Genomic DNA, 17,313 nt, shown 5'->3' with positions numbered 1-17,313 from the left:
TGGAGCAACTGGTGAGTTCAAACCACTGACCTTTTTGTTAGCAGCCAAATCCATTAACCACTTTTTTTCCCCCCACTATTTATTTATTTTTATTATTACCCAGTAGTTTTTAAGCAGTTGTTGTTGTTATGTGCTGTCGAGTCAGACTTGACTCATAGCCACCCCTCCTTGGGTTTCCAAGGCAGTATCACTACGGAAATAGATTGTCCAATCTTCCTTCTGAGGAATGGCTGGTAGGTTTGAACTGCTAACCAGAAGGCCACTCCTTGGAAGGAAGGTTGGGCAATCTACGTCTGTAGTGATACTGCCTCAGAACCCAAGGAGGGGTGGCTATGAGTTGGGCCCGGCTCAATGGTACATAACAACAACTGCTTAAAAACTACTGTATAATAAACAAACAAACAAACAAATAAAATAGTGGGGGGAAAAGAGTGGTTAACAGATTTGGCTGCTAACAAATAGGTCAGTGATTTGAACCCACCAGTTTCTCTACAGAAGAAAAATGAGGCAATTTGGTTCTGTAAATATTTACAGTTTTGAAAACCCAATAGAAATCATTATGAGTATGTAATGGTGTTTGTTCCTCTGTTCCATATATTTTTCTGTGCTGAGTTCATTTTGTTTAAAGATTTTTTTATCATTTACTTTGATGCTGTTGTTTTAATGTTTACTGAGTCTTTATTATTTTCTTCTTTTTCATTGTTGTGTGAATATTTATTAATTTTCTTTGAGGTTACCCTGAAATTTATAATTATCATCCCAACTTTTAAAAAGCCTGTTATATATTGATATTGTCCAGGCTTCTTCTACATTTGGAAGTTTTATAACTAAACTATTTTTTCCCTCTTTTTGCTTTGTTGTTGTTGTCATTGTTTATAGATTGATGTGTCCAGTTCCCTATTTTCAGACATGTGGATTTATTTCATTTTTGATACTTCTACATCTGAGTTGATTTCTGAGTGATGTTGTCTTTTGTTTTAATCTCCAGTTATGGTATCCTTTGTTGGTTCGCTATTGATGGACTCTCATTAGATTTTTTATAAGGTTGGTCTGTTTTTCACAAATTCCCTAGTTTCTCTTTATCTGGAAAGGTCCTAATTTTATTGTTGTATTTGAGGGCCAATTTTGATTGATATATATATAATTATTGGTAAGCATTTTTTCTTCTTCTTCTTCAAGGGTTTTCTATTTGTTATCCCATTTCCTTCTTACCTATATTGTTTCTGCTGAGAAATCAGACTTTAGTTTCAGTGTTTCTCCTCTGTAGGTAAGTTTTCATTTTTCCTGAGATACTTTCAAGATACTTTCTTTGTCTTTGATTTTGGAAAGTTTGATTATTATAAGTCTTGGTGATTTTCTCTTAGGGTCCATACTATTTGGGATTCACTGAGCTTCTTGTAGGCCTTTCTTCACATCGTTCATGATATTAGGGAAATTTTCTTCCAACAAATCTTCAAAAATTTTCTCAGTGCTTTTTCTTTGTCTCTACCTGTTCTGGAATTCCAATTGCCCATAAAGTATTCCTCTTGATGGTGTCTCACATAATTCTTAGGCTTTCTTCATTTTTTTTTTCTTTTTCTTTTTCCTGAATGTTCTGCTAACAGATTGGTATTGTATAATTTCTCTTCAATTTCACAAATTCTGTTTTCCATTGATTCAATTCTACTCCTTTGCTCTTTCAATGTGTTATATATTTTTGAAATCTTAATGTTAATCTTCTGGATTTCTTAATCTTCTGGATTTCTATTTGGTGTTTTCATATGGTTTCTAATTTTCTGTTTCTTAAAATTTGTTTTTTATTGTTTTCCTGAATTATTACAGAGTTTTGTCTCTGCTATCCTTGATTTTATCTGTTTCTTTAATCTTTTAATCTGTTAAACTGTTGAAAGTACCTAAATATGACTCTTTTAATTCCTTGTCAAGTATTTCTAATACCATTTCTTCCTCAGGTTGGTTTTCTGGATCTGTATTTTAGTCACTTGTTTAAGCCACCCTCTCTTGTTCCTTTGTGTGTTGTGAGGTTGTCTCTTGTCTTCAACACCTTGTGCTGTTTTGTATTTAATTAATGATTGCATATTGATGTTTTTCACCCAGTGATGTTTTGCTTTATTTTGTTTTGATATATCTAGGCAACAGTGTGGGCATGCTACTCTAGATACTAGTTTGGTAGCACTTAGGTACTCACCACCTGTTTCCAGGTAGACTTGGTAGAAGGTGGGAGTGTGGGCATGAGTCTCTGATTACTGGTCATGTTGAGCAGCTGAGGACAGACTGGGAAGACGTTGGTCAACATATGTCGTCAACATTTGTGCTGAAGTATGTGGTGGCATTCACCCAGTGTGTGGAGTAGCAAATGTGGTGAGTATGGCTGGGTAGGGTTGCTGGGTAAATAAATAAAAAAAAAGAAAAAGAAAAAGAAAAAAAGCAGGAGAAGAGAACAATATGACAAATAAAAAGAAAAAAAAAAACATTGTGGGAAGAGAGAAAAAAATTAAGACAAAAGAGACAAAGAAAATGTGGAAAAAAGAAGGAGAAAAAAAAGCAGCACAGTATTGGCATAAGCATTACTTGTCAAATATGACTGTGGCTGGAATGCGATACTCACTCTGCAGAAGTGTGTACCATGTCAGTAGAGAGACTGGTGTGTTGAACATGGAGGTGGTGAGGGTGGGTCACCTGCCTTGCAGGATCAAAAAAAGTAAAAGTGAGAGCAAAGGAGGAGAGGAAAAATTGAAGGGAAAGGATAAAAGAGGGAATAACTAAGAAAATGGAACAAAAAGAAAGAAAAATGACACACTACTGCCTCAGAAGTTAGACACTAAAAATGGTACAGCAGAAGTTCATACTACTGTTAGCAGAGGGGTGGGTGCATACACTATTGACCATGTGGGTGCAAGGACCTTTTCTTTGGGATCAAAAAAGAATGATAACAAAATACCTAGGGCAGGGGAAGAGGAAGAAAAGAGAAAAGAAAATAAAAATGGAGGGGAAGAGGGAAGAAAGAAAAGGAGGGAAAAAAGTTCAGTGCAGTACTGGTGAAAGCACTTGCCACCAAACTCTTTTGTGGCAGGAGTGCAACACTTGCTCTGCAGGTGGGCCCACCACCAACTGAGGATGGATGTGGCTGGCACTGCTTGTCACAGCATGGTACCTGCACTGCAGGATCAAAATAAATAAATAAATAAATAAAAGGAAGAGGAAAAAGGAAGGAAAAAAGGGAGAAAGAGAGATGAACTAAGATAAAAGCTTCCACTCCTATTGTTTACTGACTTCTTACTACTCGGAAGTAATGTCTCTTTTCTTCAAGAAAACAGATGTCAAAATGTGTAGCAAACCAAATCTTCAAACAGCTAAAATGAACGAGACAACTTTCCACTTATTTTTATCCTTTTATGTAGAAATTCTTTCATGAGACTTAAGATTTCCTAGTTTGAAACTTTGTTTTTATCCTTTGGTGTACTTATGATCAAGCTTTTTGAATTCTTACTGTCACATCTCTGTCCTCTCTATCACCATTATTTGGATGTAAAAATCTATTTCTCAAAAATAATATTCAACTATTTTGCTTTGTTTTTTTTAGTGAAATGTACTTTAGAAACATAAAGACCTCAGGACCAAATGGAATTCTGTCATAAAGAGAATCTTTACCAGGAAGAAGGAAAGAGTAATTGGGCTAATATTATTGATCAATATTCTGAGAACTTAGTAAATTTCTTTATAACCAGATGTCCAGGTGAAAGCCTATGAGGAAAAAATTATAATTCAGTTTTATAGATGAGAAAAATCAAAGCTAATGGGGTTTACTAAGGCCAAGATTATAAAGTGGTTAAGTGCTCAGCTACTAAACAAAAGGTCAGCTGTTCAATCCCACTAGTCACTTCACAGAAGCAAGATGTGACAGTCTGGTTCCATAAAGATTACAGTGTTAGAAACCCTATGGGCAGTTCTACTCAGTCCTAAACGGTCGCTATGAGTTGGATTTGACTTGAAGACAAAGGATATGAGTACGCACTTTCTACCTCACTATGTAACACAGAGTCCCACCTAATCTACATATAGTATTTTACGTGGAATAGTGAAGCCAGAATTCACAGACTAGCCTCTGCTATTTATTAGCTGTAAATCTTTGCATAAGTTTTCTCATTCTATGCACCTGAACCTCCTTATTGGTTGAATGGTAATACCTAACTTATAGGGCTTTAAGGAGCTCTGGTGGTGTAGTGCCTAAGGCATTTGACTGCTAACCAGACGACTGGCAGTTCAAACCCACCAGGAACTCCATGGAAGGAAGACTGGGCAATCTACTTCCATAAAGATTTACTGCCTTGGAAGCCCAAAGAGGGTTGCTGTGAGTTAGAATCAATCTGATGGCAGTGAGTTTAGTTTTTTTTTTTTTTTTGGTAGAGGGTTTTAATAAGAATTCACTGAATTAATTCATGTGAAAAAGCTCCAAACAGTATGTGGCACACAGTAAGTAAGAGTTCAACAAAGTTTTTTTTTTTTTTTTTCATTTTTATCATCATCTGCTACTTTATAGTTCGTACTGGATAGTCCTTGTCATGGCTTGGTTTTCTTGTGTTAGTTCAGTATAACTGAATTTTTTTTTTTTTATTGTGTTACAATATGCATAATAAAACATACACCAATTAAACAATTTCTCCATGTACAATTTAGTGGTATTCATTACATTCTTCAAGTTATGCAACCATTCTCATGATCGTTTTCCAAATCTTTCCACAATCACTAACATAAACTTAGTGCCCCCTAAGCAAAAACTCTACCTATCCCCATCCTCTCACCATTGGTAACCACTAATAAATTTTGATTTCCATATACTTGCTTATTCATATAAGTGAGATTATATAGTATTTGTCTTTTTGTGCCTGACTTCTTTCAATTATCATGGTGTTTTCAAAGTTCATCCATGTTATGGCATGTATCAAGACTTCATTTCTTTTTATAACTAATATTTAATTGTATGAATATACCAACTTTTGCTTATGCATTTATCTGTTGATGGATATTTTGGTTTCCACCTTTTGGCTGTTGTGAAAACTACTGCAATGAACATCCATTGGTGTACAAATATCTGTTGAGTTCCTGCCTGGACAGGTTATTCTACACAAATGATTTTGTTTTTTAAGTTTCAATATTTATATCTGAAGGATTTACCCACACTTCTCCATTGGTTGATAAATTTAAAGGAGAGAAAGAGTATCTCTTAGTATGATTGTCTCAAACCTTTGTTTTAGTAGTATAATCCTTTTTTAAAAATATAATCTTAATTGAATCCCTGATATGAAAACAGATTGGAACACTGCTGCTCTGACCATAGTGGGAAAGACTGCTAGATCCCCACCTGTCCTGCCCTCCTTTATCCCTTACCAGTTCTTTGTTGTCCTGGGTGTACTTCTGGGGAGCCCTCATTGTGGACATAACACCCAGACTAAGATCCATGTATCCAATATGTGGGCTACAAAGCACAATAAAATACATTGGCCAGTGACTGATACATCTTCTTCTCAACTTCTGTGACAGGCATGTGTTCAGAAGTCCTTCTTCCCAAAATCAAATTGTCATCATTCAGTTCACATCATATGGTCACTGTTGATTAGTTTTTTTTTTTTTTTTTAACTGTCAGGGTCTACAGTTTGGTACTGGAGAATTGGAGGAAATGGGAGCCATGTTCTGCTTGGGCCTCCTCATCTTGGAACTCAAATCCATAAGCTGCAGCCACCATCTCCTGGCCCGAGCAGCAACTCTGCTGAATGCAGAAGATGAGATACTGGACTACCACCTCCAGAGGTAAAATGCTCATAGGGGAGAGGGGGAAATTGGACTTCTGTGTTCCCACTAGAGAACATCTTAGGCATGGAAATCAAGTGGTCCTAGGGGTCTTAGACAAAGAGAAAAATCCGGAGGAGCATCCAGATCAAGGTAGGCGTGGTCGTTCTTTATTGTGTGCCAGACTTGGGACCTTCTCCCTTGCTTTTGAAGACAAGGAGGATGTTTTGTACACATGTATGCAAGTGTAAATCTACATCTATTTTAAAATATGTATTATTAATAAATTCTGCTTGTGGTAAAGAGTATGCAACTTGGTGACACACATGTACATCTACATACATTTCTATTTTCCAGTTATGTGTTTGTAGGTACAAAGATATCAATTTGGAGCCAATACTCAGAAAAAAAAAGGTAGTCTAACTGACAATATCTAGACACTTGAGGATGAGAAATGTTTTAATATTCCCACTCTTAAATAGTAACTTTTTATTTTTCTAAAAAAAATTGAAGGGAACACTTATTTTTTACTTCTTTTCTAAACATGTTTATTCCATTTTTTTCAAAAAGCCTGACTCCACAACTATGGCAAGGAAAAGAGTAAATATCTGAGAACTGTGAGGATGATAAATCAGTTGAGAGAGAGAGAGTCATTATTCAAATGAGCTCCTTTTGATGACCCTTACTGTAGATAAATATTTTTGATGTGACCAAAAATAAATTCAGGGGGCAAGAAGAGAAGAAATAATGACCTTGTGAAAAGAGAAAGGACCAAGGGGAGGCACAGGCTAAGTTATTGTGCACACTTTGAAAATCAGAATGGATAAGAGAATAGAGTTCTTGAAGGAAGAGTGGTCTGCTGGTAAATGAGGAAACGTCTAGTCATGCAGTTCACATCCAAAGGCAGAGAGAAAGCCATTTACATGGAGACATCTTATTTCTAATTCATTTTCATTAATTTTCCTCCTGCCATTGTTAAGGCTGCTATTCCAGTGTAACTTCTCACCAAATGGCCAGTCAAGTCTCGAAAGATCTAGTGGGTATAGATAAATATTGCTCTGGAAGGCACTGGTTTCTCTGAGACTTAATTATATAAATGCAGTAATTAACTTGCTCATTATATTGTGCTATATAGATCATAGATTATGAAGACCTATGTAAATCCAGACTTCTTTCTTCCCTGGAGAAAATGTTGCTATTTCATTTGTTTTGACATCACGACCACTTCTGTCTACCCCTGCTCTTTTCACACACTCCTCAGTGTTCACAGCCTTGCCGTGTTTGGCATCTTTGTAGTGTTTTGGCCTCTCCTTCTGACAGCAAGTGTTCCCACCTGCCAGGATGTATATTTCAACCTGTCTTTTCATCTTTTCTTTTTCTAAGCTATCTTCCATGTAGGCACACCTCAGTTTCCTTCCTCTCTTTTCTTTTCCCCCTGCATTCTCTCCTCTGCTGTTCATTGAGGAAAGATTGAGCAGACCTGGCAGGGCTTGCTTTCTCAGAATTGATTGTGCCCATCTATTTGATCCAACGCAGTGAGGATTAGTTGCCTGCAAACTGGAACAAGAAGAAATCTATCAAAGAAGTGTCTTTTCTAATTCAAGTCTAAAGAATTCTGTGTCAGGCTCCAAATATGATGGCTGCTATGTGGATTATCATAGGGATATCATATTACTTGCCCTTCCACCCACCTCTCATAATTGAATATTATGGTATCAATTGCAAATGCCCCAAGGACACTGAAGCTCCAGTTTTAACCCTTCCATAATCTTTGACCCCTCTTAAGGAGCTCTGGTGTTGTGGTGGGTAAGCCATTTGGTTAATCAGAAGGCTGGCAGTTCGAACCCACCAGCAGCTCAATGGAAGGAAGATGAGTCAATCTGCTTCCATAAAGATTTACAGCTTTGGAAACCCAATGAGGTTGCTAGTAGTTGGAATCAACTCAAGGCATTGGGTATGATCTCTAACCCTTCTGAGACTGGCATAGCTCCTTAAGGACAAGATGACCTGCACACAAAATTTGACTAATATGTACTTTTTGAATAAATTTGAATTAAATTTGGAAGGGATATAATCTGTGGAGGGCAGCAAGAGGGATATTGTCATTTTACCCAATCATTTGTGCCATAACATATTTTTCCTATTCATTCTGAGACAGTTGACCAAATTGAATTGCAAATTGCCCAAAGGACTTGCCAAACACAAGGATAAGCAGTAAATAACTCTAAAATTGTCTTGACCCTAAAATATTCTGGCCAATAAGCCCACAATCATAAAAAGACAGCAGATGGAAACGTAAAAAAAACAAAAAACAAAAAACAAAAACCTGTTGATTTTAAACCAGCAATGGACCATCTGAATACCTTGGATTAGTTTTTGATGAACGGAGTTGAATTATGAGCGATAATAATCAGCAGCATGAAACCTAGATTTTCTATGAGCAGCAAGGTCTTTATTGCAATGGAAGGGGTGTAACTAGTGTTACTAGTGCTGTTTCAGTGGTAGATTTCTCATCTCCCATGTGGGGCACCCAAGTTCAATTCCTGGCCACTGCATTTCATGTGTGGCCACCACCCATCATCTGTCAGCAGAAGCTTGCTTGTTGTTATGATGATGAACAGACTTCAGTAGAGCTTCTGAATGAAGATGGACTAAGAATAAAAGGCTGACAATCTATTTCTGGAAATCAGCCAGTGAAAACACATTCTGTTGTGCAGGGAGTCTCCACAAGTCAGGGGGCCAACTTGATGACAACTAACAACTAGTGTTTGTCAACACAATTGTCCATAGGTCTTAAAGAGGAGAGTTATTCTCCTGCCTTGTGGTAGTTCAGTTTGTGTGTCACCTTGGCTGGGCCTGGTTGAATGTCTGGGCCACTGGTGGAAGTTATTCCCCATGATGAGGTTGGCAATTAACTCCATGGTGGGATCTACCACAAGCAGCTGAGGAGCTGCCTTTGGGATGTGGACTGCTTCCTGTATATAAGGAGAAGTTTAAGAATGGTCTCTAGCCTTTGGCATGCTTGGACCCTGCATGTAGTCATGTCATTGCTCAGCAGCCTGCTATGCTCTGCTGACCTTGGGACTTACAATGGACTTAAGTTAATGGCCTGCCATGTGGTTTGGTAACATCAGGACTGTGCCTTTTTACTTGTCAACCTTGGGGCTTCTCAGCCTCAGCAGCCAGCAGCTGTCTGAGTGAAGAAATGCCTCTAGCTCCAGTGGGCTGGGAGCAGGAGGCAGAGCTGAAGCCCAAGGTTGAGGGGCTTTCACCCAGCCCCTAGAACCTGGCACTTGAATTTGTACTTAAAGCCTCCAAATTGCAAGAATAAACTCCTGTTTGTTAAGGCCATCCTGTTTGTGGTATATTCTTGTCAGAGTGGCACTAGATAACTAGAACATGCCTCTTCCTTGGGTTTGTTGCACTCAGGGCTTCAAAGTGATTCATTCCCATTGGAGCCCCTGCCAAGAGTTTGCATTTCCACCCAAGATATACTGAATCAGAATCTACACTTTAACAAGAAGATTCTTATGTGTAGATAAGAATCACCTAGAGATCTATATAAATCACCTGGAATCTTGTTAAAGTGTAGATTGTGATTCAGTATATCTGGGGTGGAAATTCAAATTCTTGGTAGGCAGTTGAAGTGGAATGAACCAGTTTGAGGCAATGACTAAAGTCATATAATGGTTTCTCCAGTCCTTCAGGAGGATTTATTTTTGTTATTACACCAAAGGAAATACTAGGAAAAGTGTTATTCCCTAAAAATCTGCTTTGAAGAAATGCTAGATATGGTGTTCAAAGTCTCCTAGGACCCACAGACATCTTTAAACCCTGGGAGTAATCCTCTGGAAAGACAAAATGTGATTGAGCTCTTTGGACATCTTATTTTTTGACAACGGTCTTCATGCCTCATTTGCTATTAAAAAAAAGAAAAGTAGAGTGTGGTAAATATTCACAGAGCAACTTACCATTTTTCATGAGCAGAGGAAGAGCAGAAATGGTGCATGCTTGCCCAGAGACTGTAGTTTACAATGAAATACATGCATTCTTCGTTTTATTTTTCTTTTGCAGTCTTCTTCATCTCAGTTGATCCTCATGTAAGAAATGTCCTCAGACTTATTAAGGGGCTTTTGATGTTCTTTTCCCTCCTCTCCCTTTCTCCTTCCTCTCAATCTTATCCCTGAAATAATTGTATGTGCACTGCAGATATGCTAAGCTGCTTTTTCAGGAGGCGCCGTTTATCCACTGTGACAGGTCTTTTGCAAAGTCATTTAACAGTTTTGCCGAATCAGCCACTGTTCATCTCTGTTTGTATCCCTCCATTGCTTCTCGCTCTTCTCAGCTGAGCTCCCTTATCTCCATTTATCCCTCCATCAATAAGAAGAGAAAGCTCAGAGCTTCAGATCTGTGTCTCAGCAATAGCTCAGTATCTTGCTTATTCTCCCAAATTAAAGTCCCATTGCTTCAATCTGTGATTCTGTTAGCATCTATACAAGCAAGACCCATTAGTTTGGTTGTCTCTTATATCAAGTACGATGGGCTACACTAAAAAAATATAAAATCTTAAGTAGACTTTGGAAAAGATAATTATATTTTTAATAAATAAAGACATAATTTCATTCTTAAAACAGTTTTATCTTTCTGAAGATTTGGAAGACACATAAAGTTTCCCTATTCCCTACTACCAGTGACCCATAAACCCATCATGTGTATAAAACCACTGTCAAAAGTCTGATGAAATATCTTGGATATTTTTTCACCTAAGAATAAACAGATACTTTTAACAACAATGTATAAGATTTTTCTGTTTCCTGCAACTTTATAAACATTTGTTGTTTTTGCTATTTTTAGATGAAAATGTGGATATTTCTTTAGTCTGGAATTTCTGGTATGGATAAAAATGCATCTATATCATAAGTGTTTATTCTTCTATGAATTTCATGGTCATAAATTCTACCTATTATTCTATTAATCATTGTTTTCTTTTGTAAATTTATATTTTAATTTAATTTAAATTTCTATGTTAAGGATACTCAACTTTTATTTTTCATGCATATTGCAAATATCTTCCAAAATTGCCATTTTCCTTTCACATTCTTTATGCAGTTTATTAACAATGAATATTTTTATATTTAAGTTGTCATGTTCATCAGTCTTTCCTTGTGTTTCTGTTCCTTTTGATAAACCTATGCACTTCAGTTAAATAACAGATAAATTCATATACACTATGCACTTTGTTTTGTTATTATACTCTGGTAGTTAGTTAAGTTTAAAAGGTCCCTGGATAGTGCAAATGGTTTTCACTAGACTATTAACTATAAGGTTGGCAGTTGAAATCCACCCAGTGGCACCGCAGAAGAAATGCCCGACAATCTGCTGCCTAAAGATTACAGCTAAGAAAACCCTTTGGAGCTCAGTTCTAGTCTGTAACACATGTGGTTGCCACGAATCAGAAACGATTTGATGACAAAAAGTTTGTGCTATATTTTTTAGTTAGGTTTAAAACAGTTATATTTATATGTATAATTTCCTTTACATTTTTTGACCAGTGAGTAATTCTATATTTCCTTTGTCCTGTTGTTGTTGGGCACTATTGAGTTGATTCTGACTTCTAGTAACACTTTGTAAAACGGGATGAAACATTGTCCAGTCTATCTTCACAATCGTTGCTATGCTTGAGCCCATTATTCTAGCAATTACCAAACAATCCATCCTTTAACATGGATAAAATAATGTCAGTTATTTATATAGTGTATATACATAGAGAGAGAAAGAGAGCTCAGGCAGCATAGTGGATAAGGTATTTGACTGCTAACCGGAAGGTCAGCAGTTCCATGGTCCATGGAAGAAAGATTGGAAAATCAACTTCTGTAGAGATTTACAGCCTAGGATACCCAATAAGGGTTATTAAGAGTCAGAAATGACTCGATGGCAGTGTGTTTGGTTTTAAGTTTATATATACACAAGGAGCCCTAGTTGTTGTACAGTGGTTAAGATATTTGGCTGATAACCAAAAGGTCAGTGGTTCAAGCACCAGCTACTCCATGGAAGAAAGATGAATAGTCTGCTTTCGTAATGAGGTACATCCGTGAAAACCCAATGGGGTTCAATATGACTCCTAATTGACTCAAAAGTAGTGAGTTTGGTTATATACATATATAAAATATTTATTTGTTGTTGTTGTTGGTTCCATCGAGTCAGCTCCAACTCATAAGGGGCCTTATACAACAGAACAAAACACTGCCATACCCTGTGCCAGACTCACAATCCTTGTTATACCATTCTGGTATAACATTGTTGCACTCACTGTGTCAATCCATCTCATTAAGGGCCTTCTCTTTTTTTTTTTTTTTTTTTTTGGTTGACCCTCCACTTTACCAGGAGCACTGATGGCATAGTGCCTAAGCCATTTGACTGCTAAGTGGGAGGCTGACAGTTCAAACCCACTAGCCACTCCTCAGGAGGAAGACTGGGCAATCAACTTCCATAGACATATTGCCCTGGAAACCCAAGAATGGGTTCCTATGAGTTAGAATTGACTCAACAACATTGAGTTTTGTTTTTTGGTTTTCTCCACTTTACCAAGCATGATATTCTTCTCCAGGGAATGGTCCCTTCTGACATGACCAAAGTAGGTGCCAAAGAGTCAAGGAAGATACATCATCTGATCTCCTCTAATCCCACAAAAGGAAAACAGAATCACCATCAGTAGCCTAAGGCCTATCCCTGCAAGGCCAGACATGCTGCCTCCCTCCGGCCTTTTCATTAACCTTGACACCACCTGTTCCTCCCACAGCACCCACTACCTCTCTACTGGGTTTGATATTTCACTGCAGTGGCCACACAGAACTCATAGAGTAGGGGGTTTATGAAGGAAGCAACAGGCTATAATTCAAGTTCAAGAACGTGCTCAGTCTCTCTCAACCCGCCGTCTGTCAGCCAACAGTATCTCTCAGTCTCTCTTCCAGCAATGCTTGTCTCTTTGCGTCTCTCTCAGCAATGCACGTCTCTTGCATCCCTTAGCCAGCAGTGAGAGATTTCTTCTACCTCTAGGAGGGGTCCCTTTGAGCCTGGCAGAGTGGCCAAACAAACCAATCCCAACATCAGAATTCTATACACCTGTGAGAGAGTGAATTTCCCAGATAATTACCTTGTGCTGCTCCCAACAAAAATATCCCAGGTGGATACTTTAACAATCAGGAGCTACTCAGTAGTTCATGGAAAATTCCACCATAGAATTTACAAAGATTTATAGCTAAAAAAGCCACACTATGTAATTTACTATACCATAGTAGGTCAAATGAAGTCTGGCCATTCTTGCCTCCAAGGAGCATTCCAGTGGCACTTTATTCCAGGACAGATTTGTTAGTTCTTCTGGCAGTCGATGGTACTTTTAGTATCCTTCACCAACACCACAGCTCAAAAGCATCGACTCTTCTTCTGTCTTTCTTATTCATTGTGCAGCTGTCATATGCATATTAGGTGATTGAAAATACTGTGGCTTGGGTTAGGTACACTTAGTCTTCAAAGAGACATCATTGCTCTTCAGCACTTGAAAGAGATCTTTTGTAACAGATTTTCCCAGTGCAATATGTCATCTGATGTCTTGACAGCTGCTTCCATTGGTGTTTATTGTGGAATAAAGCAATATGAAATCTTTAACAACTTCAATCTTTTCTCCATTTCTTGTGATGCTGCTTATCGGTGCTGTTGTGAGGATTTTTGTTTTCTTTATGTTGAGATGTAACCCATACTGCAAACTGTAGTCTTTAATCTCCATCACTAAGTGCTTCAAGTCATCCTCACTTTTAGCAAGCAAAGTTGTGTCATCTGCATATCACAAGTTGTTAATGAGTCTTCCTCCAATCCTGATGCCACACTCTTCTTCATATAGTCCAGCTTCTCTGATTACTTGTCCAGCAAATTGAATAAGTATGGTGAAAAGATACAACTCTGACTCACTCCCTTCCTGATTTTAAACCATGCAGTATTCCATTGTTGTCTTCTAACAGTACTCTGCTGGTCTACATATAGGTTCTTCATGAGCACAATTGAGTACTCTGGAATTCCCATTCTTAATGTTATCCATAATTTATTATGATCCACACAATCAAATACTTTTGCATAGTCAATAAAACACAAGTAAACATCTTTCTGGTATTCTTTGCTTTGAGCTAAGATCCATCTGACATCAGCAATAATATCTCTCATTCGATGTCCTCTTCTGAATCCAGATTACATTTCTGGGGGTTCTCTGTCAATATACTGCTGCAACCATCTTTGAATGGTTTTCAACAAGATTTTACTTGTGTGTGATATTATTGATACTGTTCGATAATTTCCACATTCTGTGGGATCAACTTTCTTTGGAATGGGTACAAATATGGACCTCTTCCAGTCAGTTGGCCAGATAGCTATCTTCTAAATTTCTTGGCATAAACAAGTGAGTGTCTCCAGCATGGCATCTATTTGTTGAAACATCTCAATGAGTATTCCATCAACTCCTGGAGCTTTGTTCTTTGCCAATTCCTTTAGTGCTGTTTTGACTTCTACCCTCAATACCATTGATTCTTGATCATATGCCACCCCCTGAAATGGATGAATATTAACCATTTCTTTTTGGTACAGTGTCTCTGTGTATACCTTCCAACTTCTTTTGATGTTTCCTGCATTATTCAATGTTTTGCCCATAGAATCTTTCAATATTGCAACTTGAGGCATGAATTTTTTTCTCAGTTCTTTCAGTTTGAGAAATGCTGAGTGTGTTCTTCCCTTTTGGTTTTCTAACTCCAGGTCTTTGCACATTTCATTATAATAATTGATTGTCTTCTTGAGCTGCTCTTTGAAATCTTCTGTTAAGCTCTTTTATCTTGTTGATTCTTCCATTTGCTTTCACCACTCTCCATTCAAGGGTAAGTTTCAGAGGCTCTTCTGTCATCCATTTTGATCTTTTCTTCCTTTCCTGTCTTTTTAATGACCTTTTGGTTTCTTTATGGATGATGTTCTTGATATCATCACACAGTTCCTCTGGTTTTCAGTCATTGGTGTTCAATGCATCCAATGTTTTCTTTAGATGGTCTCTAAATTCAGGAGGGATGTAATAGAGGTCATATTTTGGCTCTCCGGGTCTTGTTATAATTGTCTTCAGCTTCAATTTGAACTTGCATATGAGCAATTGATGGTCTGTTGCACAGTCAGTTCCTGGCTTTGTTTTGGCTGAAGATATTGAGCTTCTCCTTCACCTCTTGCCACAGATGTAGTTAATTTGATTCCTGTGTACTCCAGCTAGTGAAGTCCATGTGTACAGACACCACTTATGTTGTTGAAAAAAGGTATTTACAATCAATAAATCGTTGGTCTCACAAAATTCTATCATGAGATCTCCAGCATTATTTCTATCACCAAGGTCATATTTTCCAACTACCAGTGATTTTTTTTTTTTTTTTCTAACTTTTGCATTCCAGTCATCAGTGATAATCAACACATCTCGATTGCATGTTTGGTCAATTTCATACTACAGAAATTGCTAAAAATCATCAGTTTCCTCATCTTTGGCTTTGGTAGTTGGTGAATAAATTCGAATGATAGTAGTATCAACTGATCTTATTATACTCACTACCATGGAGTCGAATCTGACTCATAGAGACCCATCCTTGTGTTTCCAAGATGGTATCTCTACAGAATGCATATGAATATTATCCTATCACTGATAGCATTGTACTTCAGGATAGATCTTGAAACATTCTTTGTGATGATGAATGCCAGTCCATTCTTCTTCAATTTGTCATTCCAGGCATAGTAGATCATGTGGTTGTCTGATTCAAAATGGCTAAAACCTGTTCATTTCAACTCACAAATGCCTAGGATATCAATCTTTATGCATTTTATTTTATTTTTGACAACTTCCAATTTTCCTAGATTCATATTTCATACATTCCGTGTTTTGATTATTAATGGATATTTCCAGCTGTTTCCTCTAATTTTAAGTTGTGCTACATCAGGAAATGGAGATCCTGGAAGCTTTACTCCATCCGCATCATTAAGGTCAACTCTACTCTGAGGAGGCAGCTCTTTCCCAGCTATATTTTAAATGGCTTCTGACTTGACGGGCTCATCTTGTGGCACTACACTGGGCAATGTTTCAGGACTATTGATAACGTTTTCCAGTAATATATCAGACAGTTCCACTGATATTCATAAGGTTTTCACTGGCCAGTTCTCTGAGAAGTGGATGGCCCTTCCTTCTTCCAAGTCTGTCTTAGTCTAGAAGTTCTGCTGAAATGTGTGCACCATGGGTGACTCTACTGGTATTTGAAATACTGGTGGCATAGCGTCCAGCTTCACAGCAACACAAAAGCCACCACAGTATGACAAACTGACAGAGAAGTGGAGGGGGGGAAAAAAAAAAAATATATATATATATATATACACACACAGGAGCTCTGGTAGCATAATGCCTAAGGCACTTGACTGCTAACCAGAAGACTAGCGGTTGAAACCCACCAGCCACTCCATGGAAGGAGAATTGGGAAATCTACTTCCATAGTGATACCGCCTCAGAAAACCAAGCAGGGGTTGCTATGCGAAAGGGCGAACTCGATGGCACATAACAACAACGATAAACATGTGTGTGTGTGTGTGTGTGTGTGTATAGGCGCTCTGGTGGCATAGTGCCTAAGGCATTTGACTGCTAACCAGAAGACCAGCAGTTCAAACACACTAGCCACTCTTCGGAAGGAAGGTTGGGCAATCTACCTCCCTAGTGATATGCTTCAGAAACCCAAGGAGGGGCCACTTTGAGTTGGACCTAACTCAACTGCAGTGAGTTTGGTTATTTGGGATATTTTTTGTATGTATATTAAAAAAAAAAAAAAAGAAAGAACTCACTGACATTCACTCAGATCTGACTCATAGAAACCTCTCCTTGGGTTTCCGAAGCATTATCAGTATATATGTGTGTGTGTGTGTGTGTGTATCTGGTAGCATAGTGCATAAATCACTTGACTGGAAACCAGAAGGCTGGCAGTGGTGTTCGCTATGAGTTGGAATTGACCTTGATGGCAGTGGAGATATATAGGAGGTCAATTCTGATATATAGGAGCTAGGAGCTCTGGTGGCATAGTGTCTATGGCATTTGACTGCTAACCAGAAGGCTAGCGGTTCAAACCCACCAGCCACTTCTTGGAAGGAAGGTTGGGCAAACTACTTCTATAGTGATACTGCCTTGGAAACCCAAGGAGGGGTTGCTATGAGTCGGATCTGACTCAATGGATATATGTGTGGGTGTGTGTATATATATGTGTGTGAGTGTGTGTGTGTGTGTATATATATGTTGTTGTTGTTATGTGCCCTCGAGTCAGACCCGACTCGTAGCGACCCCTCCTTGGGTTTCCTAGGCAGTATCACTATGGAAGCAGATTGCCCCATCTTCCTTCGGAGGAGTGGCTGGTGAGTTTGAACCACCAGCCTTCTGGTTAGCAGTCAAGTGCCTTAGGCACTATGCTACCAGAGCTCCTATGTATATAT

At 38.1% G+C, this 17,313-nt stretch overlaps 1 protein-coding gene across 1 annotated transcript in view; it reads left to right on the top strand.

The window, feature by feature from the left end:
* Nucleotides 1–17,313, top strand: part of AGBL1 (AGBL carboxypeptidase 1) — a 1,441,949-nt gene that overhangs the window by 998,439 nt on the left and 426,197 nt on the right. The window contains exon 22 of the mRNA XM_007946116.2: nucleotides 5,642–5,805. Within this exon, the coding sequence (XP_007944307.2) occupies nucleotides 5,642–5,805 (164 nt within the window). The remainder of the gene's footprint in view (nucleotides 1–5,641; nucleotides 5,806–17,313) is intronic.

This window comes from Orycteropus afer, unplaced genomic scaffold, assembly GCF_000298275.1.
Source record: "Orycteropus afer afer isolate SDZICR_OR568_19922 unplaced genomic scaffold, OryAfe1.0 scaffold00150, whole genome shotgun sequence".
Classification (NCBI taxonomy): Eukaryota; Metazoa; Chordata; class Mammalia; order Tubulidentata; family Orycteropodidae; genus Orycteropus; species Orycteropus afer.
Note: the sequence above shows the minus strand (reverse complement) of the source record. Positions and strands in the feature narration are given on the sequence as shown.